The sequence below is a fragment of the Gobius niger genome (genome assembly GCF_951799975.1).
Source record: "Gobius niger genome assembly, chromosome: 15".
NCBI lineage: Eukaryota > Metazoa > Chordata > Actinopteri > Gobiiformes > Gobiidae > Gobius > Gobius niger.
This window is the reverse complement of record NC_136866.1, coordinates 9937794-9950854: the sequence shown is the minus strand read 5'-3', so window position 1 is coordinate 9950854 and position 13061 is coordinate 9937794. Positions and strand designations below refer to the sequence as shown.

The 13061-nt window shown below is 43.3% G+C and overlaps 2 protein-coding genes across 5 annotated transcripts in view; one reads left to right on the top strand and one right to left on the bottom strand.

Annotated features, from left to right (window-relative positions):
- Window positions 1-1052: 1052 nt before the first annotated feature.
- On the bottom strand, window positions 1053-4183 carry LOC306974916 (F-box only protein 30-like). Its single transcript, XM_079572319.1, has 3 exons — window positions 4058-4183; window positions 1452-3435; window positions 1053-1375 (listed from the first exon to the last, which is right to left on the bottom strand). Exons 2-3 carry the CDS (start codon window positions 3393-3395, stop codon window positions 1181-1183), a joined length of 2139 nt encoding a protein of 712 aa, XP_079428445.1. The 5' UTR covers window positions 3396-3435; window positions 4058-4183; the 3' UTR covers window positions 1053-1180.
- A 2039-nt stretch (window positions 4184-6222) lies between these two features.
- The window catches only part of grm1a (glutamate receptor, metabotropic 1a), a gene marked incomplete at its 3' end in the record, with an annotated part of 33506 nt that continues 26667 nt past the window's right edge, over window positions 6223-13061 (top strand). For 3 of the 4 annotated variants that reach the window (XM_079571952.1, XM_079571953.1, XM_079571954.1), the window contains exons 1-3: window positions 6223-6400; window positions 7084-7912; window positions 12556-12805. In XM_079571952.1, the coding sequence (XP_079428078.1) occupies window positions 7219-7912; window positions 12556-12805 (944 nt within the window). In that variant the 5' untranslated portion in view covers window positions 6223-6400; window positions 7084-7218. The remainder of the gene's footprint in view (window positions 6401-7083; window positions 7913-12555; window positions 12806-13061) is intronic. The other variant, XM_079571951.1, reaches the window with a different exon arrangement.

Here is a 13061-nt window from a genome sequence, read left to right as displayed (position 1 = left end):
TCGTACAAATGACCTGTATCCTACAAGTCAGTCATGCAACAGTGTTGGTGTTGAACTATACAACATCATACTTTTATTTATTTCTATGATAAAAACACAACACAAAACACAAACACAAAACATACACATCCTACGTCATTGAACATTTCAATAAAAACACGTATAAGTTTTGTTCCTTAGGTTTTTAGCTGCATCACCTCACGTGTATGATTAGGTTTCAAATTAAGAAATGGCAGCTAAATTGTGCAATTCAAAATAAGTGGATACAATTCTTCAATAACACTGTAAATTCTTTATTAAATTGTAGCAAATCACATGCATAATTAATCCATCATTAATATTGATTTGCTTTGACATCAGAGAGCTTTGTGTGCAACAGGCTGACACCTCTCAAACACCTGAAGGACAAGGTAAGACAATCAGGAGTGTTGCAAGAGGATAAAGTGCTAGAATTACTCAATGTGCTTTAGCATCACGGCTGCAGCAGAAAGGCTAAGTGGTGAAATCGCATTACAGAAGATTAAAAAACTATAGTGCTCATGTTTTTGTCAAAATATACTATCTTTTTCCCCCCGCAAATCTATGCAACATTGATTAGATGCTGGTCATCCACAGAACAGACATTTAAGGCAACTTCATGTACATGGACGTATAGGATGCGTTCATTTGGCATAATAGGATTCTAAAGAGCCCACAGCTCAACACTGACATTTACTTTTTAAACTTTGAAATCATTGTTTAAGGAAATACAGTAAGCAGGGAGTGGAGTGTTTAGGATTTTGAACCTGGAGCGCCCTCTGTAGGCTGCGGGAATGACTTATTTAGAAATAGATCCGGTGATGCATTAAGGGCTTTAAAAATGCAAAGGACTGTTAAGCGCTCCCTCTGTAGTGCAACAAAATCCAGGAATCCAGACATGACAGATCAACTGCCAAAAGATAGCTACATATTTAGCCTTATTTATCCCAACAAAGGACTTTATGCCACAAGATTAATGTAGCAAATCAGCGGACCCAAGTCTTAACCAAAAAAACAAAACACAACACTCCCATTCAGTTATATTGGCCCCTGACCTACATCTGAAATCCTAAAATGTCATGAATGCATCCTATTGCTAGATTGATAAACAGGAAAAAAGGTATTTGCAACATCCACATAGAAGTAGTAGTTTTTGTGTTTCCTAGATGTTGATGTGTCGTAGCGTGCGCCTCAGTGACTGGCCGTCCTGCTCGGTGCACATGGCAGTGAGGGGGACGGGGTCGGTCTTGGTCTCCACTGTGTTGAAAGTGCACTTCTTCAGATGGTCCGACATGCTGGGGACATTGGTGAAGCCCCAGGACGATACTGGGCTGAAGGCAGTGCTGAATCGCCAAATCTACCGAGAGATCAAAACCTTATTAGTTTATAGAACGAGCGGAGAGAGTAAGAAGTACAAGATGTTCTGTGCTCACTTTGTTTTTGACCTGCCACGACACGGCGCCGGAGCCGGGGCAGTGGCGGCGCTCCCATCGCAGCTCTACGATCCCTCTGCTCTGGAGGAGGCTGGCGCACACGTCTCTCATGGTCCGTGACACCAGCGACAACTGGCACAGGCTGAAGCTGTCCAGAAACCCGGCGATGTGCCACAGTATCTCGTTGGGCAGCTCGCTAAACTGCACGGGCTGGGAGGCACTTGGGAACTTAACCCGTGGACAAGGCTGGATCCCGAAGGACTTCAGGTGCCTGTCATGGACCACTTTGGCCTGTGCATTAGCTGGGTAAAACCTGCGCTGAGAGAAGGAGCAGCCGTAATAGGCCAGGGGACAGCGGTGCTCCATCCACCCGTTAAGTCCGGCGTGAATGTCCCCGTGGACGTTTGAGAAATGGGAACTGAACTGGTCCCTGCGGAAACACTGGCCACAGGCGAAGGGGAAAGTGTGCTGGTGCCGGGGGTTCGAGGGGAGGCTATATCGGTTATATGCAGCAGCGTCGCCCCCTAGCGCCTCCAAATCCAGACCGAGGCGCAGGGTGTGACAGGGGCTGGGGTAGGTCAGCTGCGGGGCCGCGTGGTCACAGGCAGATGCCGATGCCATGTCGCCCACTCTGGTGTTGGTGACGAGGAGGGCGGCAGGGAAGGTGAAGGTCTGAGTGCCAAAGTCCACGCGATAGCCATCGATGTACACCGTGTCGGAAATCCTGCGGCCGTCCCGGGACTCCTCCAAACAGAAGAACAGGGCGGCAGTGATCAGGTCAATGTCTCCTAGTCCCATGGGGTCCACCTGCTGCTCCAGGTCTGAGGTGTCCACTGACTTGTCCAGCATTTCTGTCCTTCGAGTGACTGGCCTTAAACATATCTGATCAAAAGGTACTGAACACTGCCCTTGTGTCATCAGCAGGTGCTTTCTATAGAAGTTTAGTCCATGAGTCTCAAGTGGTCCTATAACATGATTAGAACTTGGGGTTTTATCCTGATTTCGATCTGTTGGTAATACATCTTGTGAAACATAAACATTATTTTGTAATTCAGAAGAGCATGTGGTGTCCAAATGTTTTTCTAAACCTCCAGACGTCTGTCCTTCTGCTCTGTTCAATACGGGATCGGTCTTGTTTTGATTTAGAACAGACACATTTGAGCAAATGCTTGGCTCTGCTGATCTAGTGCATAGCATATTAGAAACTACGGGGGCCTTGTTTTTTATACTTTTGTTGTTTGTTATAATCTCTTGTTCAACAGCCTCATTGTTCACATGCTCTGTACTGCTGGCATTACTCACAAACTCTAAAGCAGCAGCTAAGCTTCTTGCCGTCTCCACAGTGGCTTGATACAATTTGCTGTAGTGCTCCTCATTCATACCGTTAATTCCTCTGGCAATTTTCTCTGAGGAACTTATTGCTGGTTGTTCTGACTCAGCAGAAGTTGCCGTATTTTCCTTCACACAGGGAACTGGGTTTTCTTTTTGAACTGTAGGCACCATTGCAATCACTTTTAAAGACTCTAGTAAAGTCCTCTGGTCCTGAAGGGCCAGGGCCATGTCTAGCTGCTCCACTTCCTCTGTGGCATGGCTAAGGGCCTCGTAGGAAGAGTAGTTAAGACAGCTAACGGGCCACCGGTTCCACTCCATGGTGCAGCAGACCACGCCAGCTGGACAAACCTCCAGATGTGCAGGCATTTGGTGTCTTATTAGATTTACAGGACAACCATAGCCACTGTTGAAACAGGGGACCTTTAGCAGAGAACACAGGAGCTGGTGCTCCTCAGATTTGCATGAATGAAACACCGCTCCACAAAGCAGAGGACAGGTCACCACCTCACATGACACCCCTGGCTCCAGAATCACACTGCATCTCAGGTTAAAACAGGCCACACAGTGAGCGTGCTCCCCCTCCATCTGTGCTGCAGAAGGATCAAGAGGCATCCTCAGGTTTGTAATGACTACGGTCTTAGCAGCAGTCTCACTGGAAAGCAAAAGACACGTTTGTTATTGACACTACACTAACTCCACCAATGATCATTATCTAACAATACAAACAATTATTAAAAATTACAAACATAAAAATTATAAAAACATATTTATATATAATAATAATAATAATAATAATAATAATAATAATAATAATAATTATTAGTATCATTATCATGATCATACACTTCCTGAATGCAGCATTATCAGAGCGGATTAGCAATGTTGTGTTTGTTTCATTAGCCGTGAAAACAATGGAAAACAGAGTTTAAATAACTACAAGAAAATATGAAAAAAGGCAGAACATGACAAACATGATCCTGAACACTGAGCTTCAGTAAACGAGTCCTTAAAATGATAATACGAGGAAGCAGGACTGTGTGTTTTCAAGGATCTCCCGTTTTAAAAACAGCTGGTAAATAATTTGATCTTCGGACATGATACCGACAGTGCACGACATGTTTCAGTCAGAAATCACTCACGGTGCTTTTCCTTTGAGACACTTTTGCTCCAACTCATCGGCGCTAATGCTAGCCGTCAGCAGCTAACAGCCAGGAAGTTCATTCCCAGCGTCATTTACGCAGCAGACACAAGGCAGGGCTTCAAACATTTCTTACCTTCAGCTAGAACAGAGAGAAAAACTGAGAGGAACCAGACTCCATAAAGTCCGTCCTTGTTGATGGTTCATTCCTGCAGCACTGGCTCATGTCTGTGACTTCCTGAGTCCTGAACCACCATCACCAGCGGAGCGTTTTTTCCCTGAAAACTTTATTGACCTAAGCACACACGCAGTCCGGAACTTTTATTCGCGCATTTTGTGGATAAAACAAAAACACAAACAAACAAAATGCATCTAATCACATTGTTAATAAATTAAATCGGCGTTTTGTTTAAATGTTTTATTTACTTGGGCAAAATGAAATTGTCGTGATTTCAGGTGATGTCCAGCAGAGGGCAGTATTGCAATATTGACTGGTCACAAAGGCGCGTCATGAAGTCAGCATCAAGACAGAGGTCAGAGGCATGCAGCAAGAATTAGCCTTAATAAAGAAAGAAAGAAAGACTAAACAGTGTATGTGGTTCAAATCTGAGAAAATAAAACACTTTTGATCGCACTTACACATTCCAACCATAAAAGTATTGATTGTTTTCTTACTTTACTTTACTTCAATTCTCAAATAGTCTCTGTTTTCAGTTAGTTTTGGTAAATCCAGTTTCAGTATTTGTCTTGAAATCCTCTTGGGACCCCCAGCTCAGACCATCGTGGCCCGACCCCCTTCAGCACTGTGTTAGGGAAGCCTGTTTGTCCTTCTCTGTGATGCAGGGGGATTACTGATGACAACAACCCTTATGACGACTGTACAGTCACAAAAGGTCACGTTTTGACCTATAACATCCCCTGCCCTGGGCCCCATGGGCGTGACCCCAACATTATACCAGCGTTTCTCCATCTCCACATGTCACTTTAAGTCAAGTTCAGCGGCAGACGCTCACTCCTGAGACCCCGGGCACCATCAGTGTCACACGGCCAGGCTTTAGCATGTATTTGTTATTTATACTTCCTCACATGAGTCACTGTGGGTCTATGTATGTGGCCTCTCCAGAACCACAAGTCTGTTAGTGCCTTAGGAGTTTAATTCAAAATAAAGCAAAATATATTTAGGATATATCATGATAAAAAATAAATAAATCTAGTTATTCAAAAATGTGGGTCCATTTAATATTCTCTCATCAAAATTCTTGACGCTGAGGTTAGGGTGATATATATATATATATATATAGGAAAAAACAGTCTAACACAATACAACAGGATGCCTCAGGTTCAACAGACATTTATCAAAGGGCTGCATTTGGCCCTGGACCATAGTTAAAACACCCCTGGCTCCCTGGCTGGTACAACAACAGAAGTTGTGTAACTGCCCCATTCATGGTTTTGAATCTTCAGGAACTCTAGAGGGCGCAGCGCCACTGCAGTTCGCTGTCCATGGTGCTGAAATCATCCAGAGTTTTTATAATGTGGCTTTACTGGTTATATTTAATTGAATGTGTTGCAGCTACAAAAGGCTGTGGAAGATTAACCAATTTACGTGGTTCTAAGACCAGGTAAACCACGTCTCTGATAACAGCTTACATTAGACCTGTTTGACTTTCCCAATCCGTCTTTCCTCTTTTTATATGGCTAAGAAGATCAAACTTTAATTTCATACACTTATTAAACTACATTCTGAAGGATAGCCTATATAAACACAACACTTGGCGCAGATGTGTCTCATCAGATGTGTCTCATATCTGAATGAGAGACAATTATTCGAAACTGATGATTTTTAGCTAATGTTATGTTTTATAATGCTATTGAATGTTTTTTATGAGTTTAATCCAGAGCGCAGTTAGACGGTGCCGTTTCCTGGGACTGCCCCGTTCGAGCACCGTGTATATTGTTCGGGACTTTAGCATTCAGATAACCTGTGTTTAGACATTGTAATTGTTATAGGGAATAAATCTTCTTTGACTAAAGCTACTGAATTCTGGTGGTTTCTCCTCGGATCTTGGGATCAACGGACACGCTTGGCGAGACCTTTTTGATACTTTAATACTTTAAACTTAACAGTTTAACTGTGTTTAAATGGATCTTATGGAGTCAGATCTTATGTAAATTTAGAGTTTTAATATTTCCTGTGAAATCGCCCACAGTATACATTGTCACTGTTATGGCAGCCAACCATCTTATCATTCTTCTTCCTGTGTTCCCGTGTCCTTCTGTGATGTGGAGAGGTCGCAGTGCCAGCAGGTGTAGACGTTTTGGATGAAGGGAGAGAAAGCTTGTTGGAGCAGAGCGAGCGAGTGCGAGAGAGGGGCAAGAAGAGGATAAGAAGAGAGGAGAGGGAGACTGAAGTCACACCGCACCGGAGCACACGGCACAGCCACGCATCCAAGACGCACAACATGCCTTTACGATTCAGGTAAGTTTCAATTCCACCGCCATGAACATGTGAAGCTACTCACATGTCGGTCATGTTTTAGCCGATCTAAGTTTTAGATCGATAATTAACGCGAATTTTACGAGCGCAATATCATGTGCATGTGGTGATTATTAATGCACAAAGCCTTTGCACGGGCTGAGATAGTTTAGCATCAGCTAAATGCTAATCCTCCCGTAAATTTGAGCAAATGTCATTAGCGGTCAAGAGTGCGAGATGCTTGCCCGGGAAAGGGGGAGGTGGGGGGGTTCCGATTGAACAGTTGCTGGTATGTACCTGATGCCTTGACAGTCCACGCATGGGGGATCAAAAAGGAAATAGCTTGAGAACTCGTGTGTGCGACTTGAGTGTCTTTAGTGGGGGAATGTATATTTGGAAAGCGCGCTGTCCTTCGTGGTGAAACGCGTTCTCTCAATGGGCTTTACTGCCTCGCTTTTGCATTCAGTGAGACACGACACTTGGAGCTCCGTTCAAAGTAGATATTTGTGAATCAATAATGACGGCTGGTGAGTCTGGGGAGTTGGTGCCTTGCTCATGGGCGCTCTTGCTTGGGGACATAGTTAAAGAACAGGGTGGGGGTGATGGTAGGAGCATGCGTGCTTACTCAGCCCTGTCTACTTCATGTCTAGTACATCTTTCTCAGTGATGTTTGCTCTTCTCTGCAGGCGTCTGTGGACGTGCCCTGGTTTCCCCCCCTCACGGTCAATGGGATAAACTCACATGCACAGGACAGCAGATAGTATGCCTGCGCAGTTGGCATACCTCCTCACCCGCTGTGGCTCGACTCGGCACACCTAAACATGGATCATCTCTTTGCTCTCTTGTGTCTCTGCGCCGCTCTGGTGCTTTGCCACAGCAGCAGCATCTATGAGCGCTCTGTGGTACCTCGGGCTGTGTCCCGGTCTGTGGCGCGTATGGATGGGGACGTTATCATCGGAGCTCTCTTCTCCGTGCACCACCAGCCCTCTGCGGAGAAGGTGGCTGAACGTAAATGTGGAGAGGTCCGCGAGCAGTACGGTATCCAAAGAGTGGAGGCTATGTTTCATACTCTAGACCGGATCAACGCCGACCCGTACCTCCTGCCCAACATCAGCCTCGGCTGTGAGATTCGGGATTCCTGCTGGCACTCTTCAGTGGCCTTGGAGCAAAGCATTGAGTTCATAAGAGACTCGCTCATTTCTATCCGTGACGACAAGGATGGCTCAAAGTGGTGTATAGATGGTACTCCTTCGAACCAGCCGCCGCCAACTAAAAAGCCCATAGCGGGAGTGATTGGACCTGGCTCTAGTTCAGTGGCTATCCAAGTCCAAAACCTGCTCCAGCTTTTCAACATCCCACAGATCGCCTACTCTGCCACCAGTATTGACCTGAGCGATAAGACCCTCTTCAAGTACTTCCTCCGAGTGGTGCCCTCTGACACACTGCAGGCCCGTGCCATGCTCGACATCGTCAAGAGGTACAACTGGACCTATGTGTCAGCTGTGCACACTGAAGGTGAGACACAGAGTCTGCATGCTGTCAAAGACAAGAAACTGTAAATGTGTCTTACTGTAAGTTTTCATTTAGTGTTAGTGGTCTTCAGTGTTTACGTCCGCCTTCATGCCTGGCTAGTGAGACCAGAACTGTAAGGGTGTGACTATTGAAGTACGATGGAATGTCACAAATATCTTCATACATGCGGTATTCAACTTAATATTTCGTACAGTCACGAGTGCAATACTTGATGTATTAGGATACTTACTTAAACATAACACTTTTTTAAACACTATTTTAAAGTCCACTAGTGTAGTTGAAGCTAAAAAACAACAACATGTTCAACAAAAGATCACCTCGAGTAAAGATTAAACTAGTGAGTGATAATGGGGTGTAAAAATACTGACATCTGACAAGCCTCGGTTTCAAAGTTTCCGAAGTTCTGCCTCATACCATAGAGACTATAAAGGGCTTATACCACCAAAATGATCATCTAACTCACTTTATTGATTTCTACAGAAAACAACCTCTAAAGGGAAATTTGTATGTGCAGAGAAACATCTCATTTTTGGAGTAGCCATAGCTGCACAGTGTTACATAAATCTTCCTCTGACATTGGTAAGCTAAGGCTGTATTTGGAAACTGTCCTTTTGTTCTTGAAACATGGTTTTGTAAGGGTTTGGCAAAGAATTGGAGATTGTGATTATGTAACCTTAGTTTTCAAAGCATTTTAAAAGTCAGCTGTTAAAGCCTTTCATATTCAAACTTAAAGCTTTTAGATACAATGATTGTCACACTTCTTTTTTTTTTGACAAGTTCACATTGGGTTTCCCAACTTATTTGCACAAATGTAATATGGAAAAGACAGGAGAATGGCTGCAGAGTTAGCCTGACAAGGTAATTACTGTGAAGTGCATTATGCTGACTGCTTTTCATTAAAATGGGAGTGAAACAGGCTTTAAAGTGCGGCTAAATGATGAGTGACAGGCTACATTACCCAGCATCCCTCCCAAGGAGTGCCAAACCCATGGGAGGTGTAAAACATCTTTGGAAAGTCCTATTATAGGCAGGTAGCAGCTGTGACACAAGCTGACAGTGGTGAGATGAAGACTGGGAGTTTGGGAGATGAGGCTCCTTCAGGTGGGACCAGGTGGTGACCTTCAGTACACCTACAGGAGCATCCCACGGGACAGGAGGCTCAATTAGTCTCATAACTATTGAGGTGGGCTATGTTAACAAACACCAAGAACATAGAACACGTAATATGCAGATAGATGGTTTTGATTTTACACATATCTAATGGAATGCAGTTTTTCTGCATGCTGATCAAAACAAGGTTAAAAGAAGGTCGTTTGGCCAGTTTGAAGGTGTTGCTTTGGAAATGTCATGATTCAAGGACTTCACATATTTTCGAACAAAAGAACATTTATTTTAAAGATTCTTGTTTCACTCTATATGTACATATGACACTACACTGCTGCAGCATGGGCTATAGTTGTGATCGGAGAGTCGGTGGTTCCTGCAGGTGCACACTGTGCCTTGAGCAAGACACTTCACCGACCTCACCTCCAGTGTCTGACACTGCTGTATGAATGAGTGTGAATGGGTTGATGTAAAACGCTGTGCGTGTGTGTGTGTAGGTAGAAAAGGGCTGTGACAATTAGACCATTTACCTTGATGGATATCACAATAGTAACAATGATAAGTGCTTACTGTACATCAGTATCATGCTTTACAAGCTTGAGTTGACAAGTTTCTCTTATTCATTAACATCATACTTGGTAGTGGCAGGCTGCTATAATACAGTTTTCCCAGGTAGACTGATGGAAGAAAAGCTGCCAGTCTGTGCCAACAGCCCCTCTGACCACCAACAATCACTCACTCCACATTCATACATAGCCAAGGTGGGTGAAGTGTCTTACCCAAGGACACAACAACAGCCTGCATCAGTTGGATCTTATGATCCACGGAAAAATACTCTGTTCATTTTACCCACTATAACCCCAATCATGCCCCAAGTACTCATTTTCAACATGGAGCGTCGAACCTTACCTTTATTACATTTCAACAAAGTCTACCATAGAAACCCTCATTAACCACACTGTATCAATATCTTCAACATGTTTTTATTTAATAAGGCCGGCCGCAGAAAACTCAAAAACCTTACCCTTCTTTTGTCATCACCCTGACCTTTCGTGATTGAAGTAATCCAATTTGCTCATTTTGCCTCTCTCCAATCTGTGGTCACGACTGGCTCAGACTCTTCTCTTTTCCGCCACCTTAGACCAAGTTATAAATGTAGCTTGTTGCCCGTAGCAACAGCAAAGAGCTTGTGTGAAATTGCATAAATTACCTTACTCCATTATGATCATTGTGTGACACGGAGAGCATTTTTCTGCGTGGCCATTGTCAATAAAAAGCACCAGCCGCAACACCACCCACCTGTTCCCCTGGTCTACAGTGCGGTAATTGAACATGATGAAACGGGAGCGAACTAAGCAATTGAACGTAACATGGCCGCTACAAAATCAACACTAAGGCTGTTGTGAGGCTAAACAAATGCATTACTGTGATAGCTTTTTCAGCTGCGGTTTAGATTTCTATGTACGACCCCGTTACCGCACACACATTGATCATTCATTACCAATACAAAGGTAGTGTATGACCGAAGCCATTTGAAACCATTTATAGCTGTTCCTTCATTTTCCCACAAAGATGCGTTTTTGTGTCCCTTTGATGGCATGTACAGAAAACACACACACATTGTGATACGAAATCAGCCTTACTCTTGTTATGCACGGGTAAACAAATCTGTCTTTTAGATGCTTGAAGTTTAAGGAGCTGTTGCTGTTTTGCTTTGACTACTTTAAAAAAGAGAGGTCCGAAAGTGCAAAATGAGGATCTGCAGAATTATCTGTGTATTTTTGCAGCATCCTCTTATTTAGTACATCCCATTTGTGGTTCTTATAATGTAATAGAGGCAACCGAAAATGGTCAGATCAGTGGATCATGCTCACAAATATCTATATTACATTCTTGCTTGCTCTCGCTATTTATCACCTGCCTTGATAGTTGACCCCCTAAGTGCGCTTGTTACTGGACACTGTTCCTTAAAGAGACTAGATGCAAGTTGGTCCTTTTATGCTCACTACTGCCACCTCAGGTCTTACGCGTAACTGCAGGTTCTATATTAAGCTCGTGCATGACGGCACTTCGGACCCGAAGTAACAACGTTTTGAGCGACAGTGCAGAATTTTAGAGGCAGTTGTGGTGAACAGGTCTGGGCTCATTCGACACTCTAGGACATGGCTGGAACATGGGGGCTCTCTTCTCTGCAGGCGTCCAGCTCTTCACCACTTTTTTGCACTGTCCAATTTTTAATAAAAGAATACAATTAAAACTTAAATGTTTATACATGGTCATTTCAGTGGGTTGGGTGAAAGTTTCAGTCTTCATCTTTGCATTGGAGGATGTATATAATGGATAATGGACTGTGAGTGAGGTGCAAAGTCAAAGAGCTGTGAGCTTTAATGGATATATCAGAGCATGAAACACCCAGCCTCTAAATAAGGGGAGAAGATTCAGACTGTAGAGACCTGATGTTCTGCTGTCTTCACCTGTTTGGACTTTGATTGCAATCAGTGTAAACTCAGTGACTGTGATTAACAGAGGATCAGAGCTTTACGTCAGCGTCGCTCCATGAGCGGGTCAGCAGCTGCAGAGAGGTCGAGCCACCAGCACAGCTGTAATTACAAAGCTCAAAGCACTTATTTGTGCACTTTGATCATTGTTTATTCAAGGACTGACTATACTTAAAACTTTAGATGTCGAACTTACAACTATTAGCCAAGTTTACACCTTTGTAAACAAAAGATCAAAATATATAATGCAACATAATACTATATATGCACTAAGTAAATCTGTGTGATCAACCCCACAGCATCATGCTGCGGGTTGTTTTGCTGTGGGAGGGACTGGTGCACTTCACAAAATAGATGACATCATAAAGAAAGACCACTATGTGGAAATATTGGAACAACATCTCAAGACATCAGTCAGGAAGTTAAAGCTTGGGCGCAGATCTTCCAAAGCATACGGCCAATTCTGGTTACAACGCGGCTTAAGGATTACAAAGTCAATGTTTTGTGGTCATCACAAAGTTCTGATCTGAATCCAGTTGAAAATGTATGGGAACGCAAGGTGGCCTACACATTATATTGGCTCAGTTACACCAGTTCTGTTTGGAGAAATGGACCAAAATTACTGCCAACTATTGTGAGAAACTTGTGAAACATTTGACCCAAGTTTTACAGTCGAAAGGCAATGCTATCAAATAGTAGTGAAATGTATGTAAAGGTTTTGTAAAAAGTAGTATTAATCTATGTAGAAAATTCTATCTCTCATTCTTCTGGAATTTGACCTAAAATTGATTAAAAAAAGTAAAAGTTAATTCTGGTCAGACAGTGACTAAAAATGCAAATGTGTCTTTTTATAAAGTGTATGTAAACATCTTTTAGAATCTCTAATCAGAGCTATATATATATATATATATATATATATATATATATATATATATATATATATATATATATATATATATATATATATATTTTGAGCCCTATTTCTGTTGTGTCGCCGCAATAACACATTTTCTTTCTTGTCAGGAAACTACGGCGAGAGTGGTATGGAGGCCTTTAAAGAGATCGCCTCTCAGGAGGGCTTGTGCATTGCTCACTCAGACAAAATCTACAGTAACGCGGGAGAGCGCCACTTCGACCGGCTGCTGAGGAAGCTGAGGGAGCGTCTGCCCAAAGCGCGAGTGGTGGTGTGCTTCTGCGAGGGCATGACAGTGCGTGGGCTGCTCATGGCCATGAGGAGGCTGGGCGTGTTCGGGGAGTTTCTCCTCATTGGCAGGTATGATTCAACCGCTGCACCACCTTCCATTACACTCACTGTCATCTGTGGTTTACTTTGAGCGCTTCAGTACAGAACCTTTGAATGACATGTAATGAACGAAGGTTGGAAAAATGGTTCCTACTATAAATATCTTTTGTGATAGAAAAAGGTGATAGAGTTCCCATAAGACTACAAAATGGACAGGTGTTATAAAGATTGCTCATAGTTACCAGGCAAACAGGTAAGGTCCTGGGCAAAGTCTATGCAACCTTAA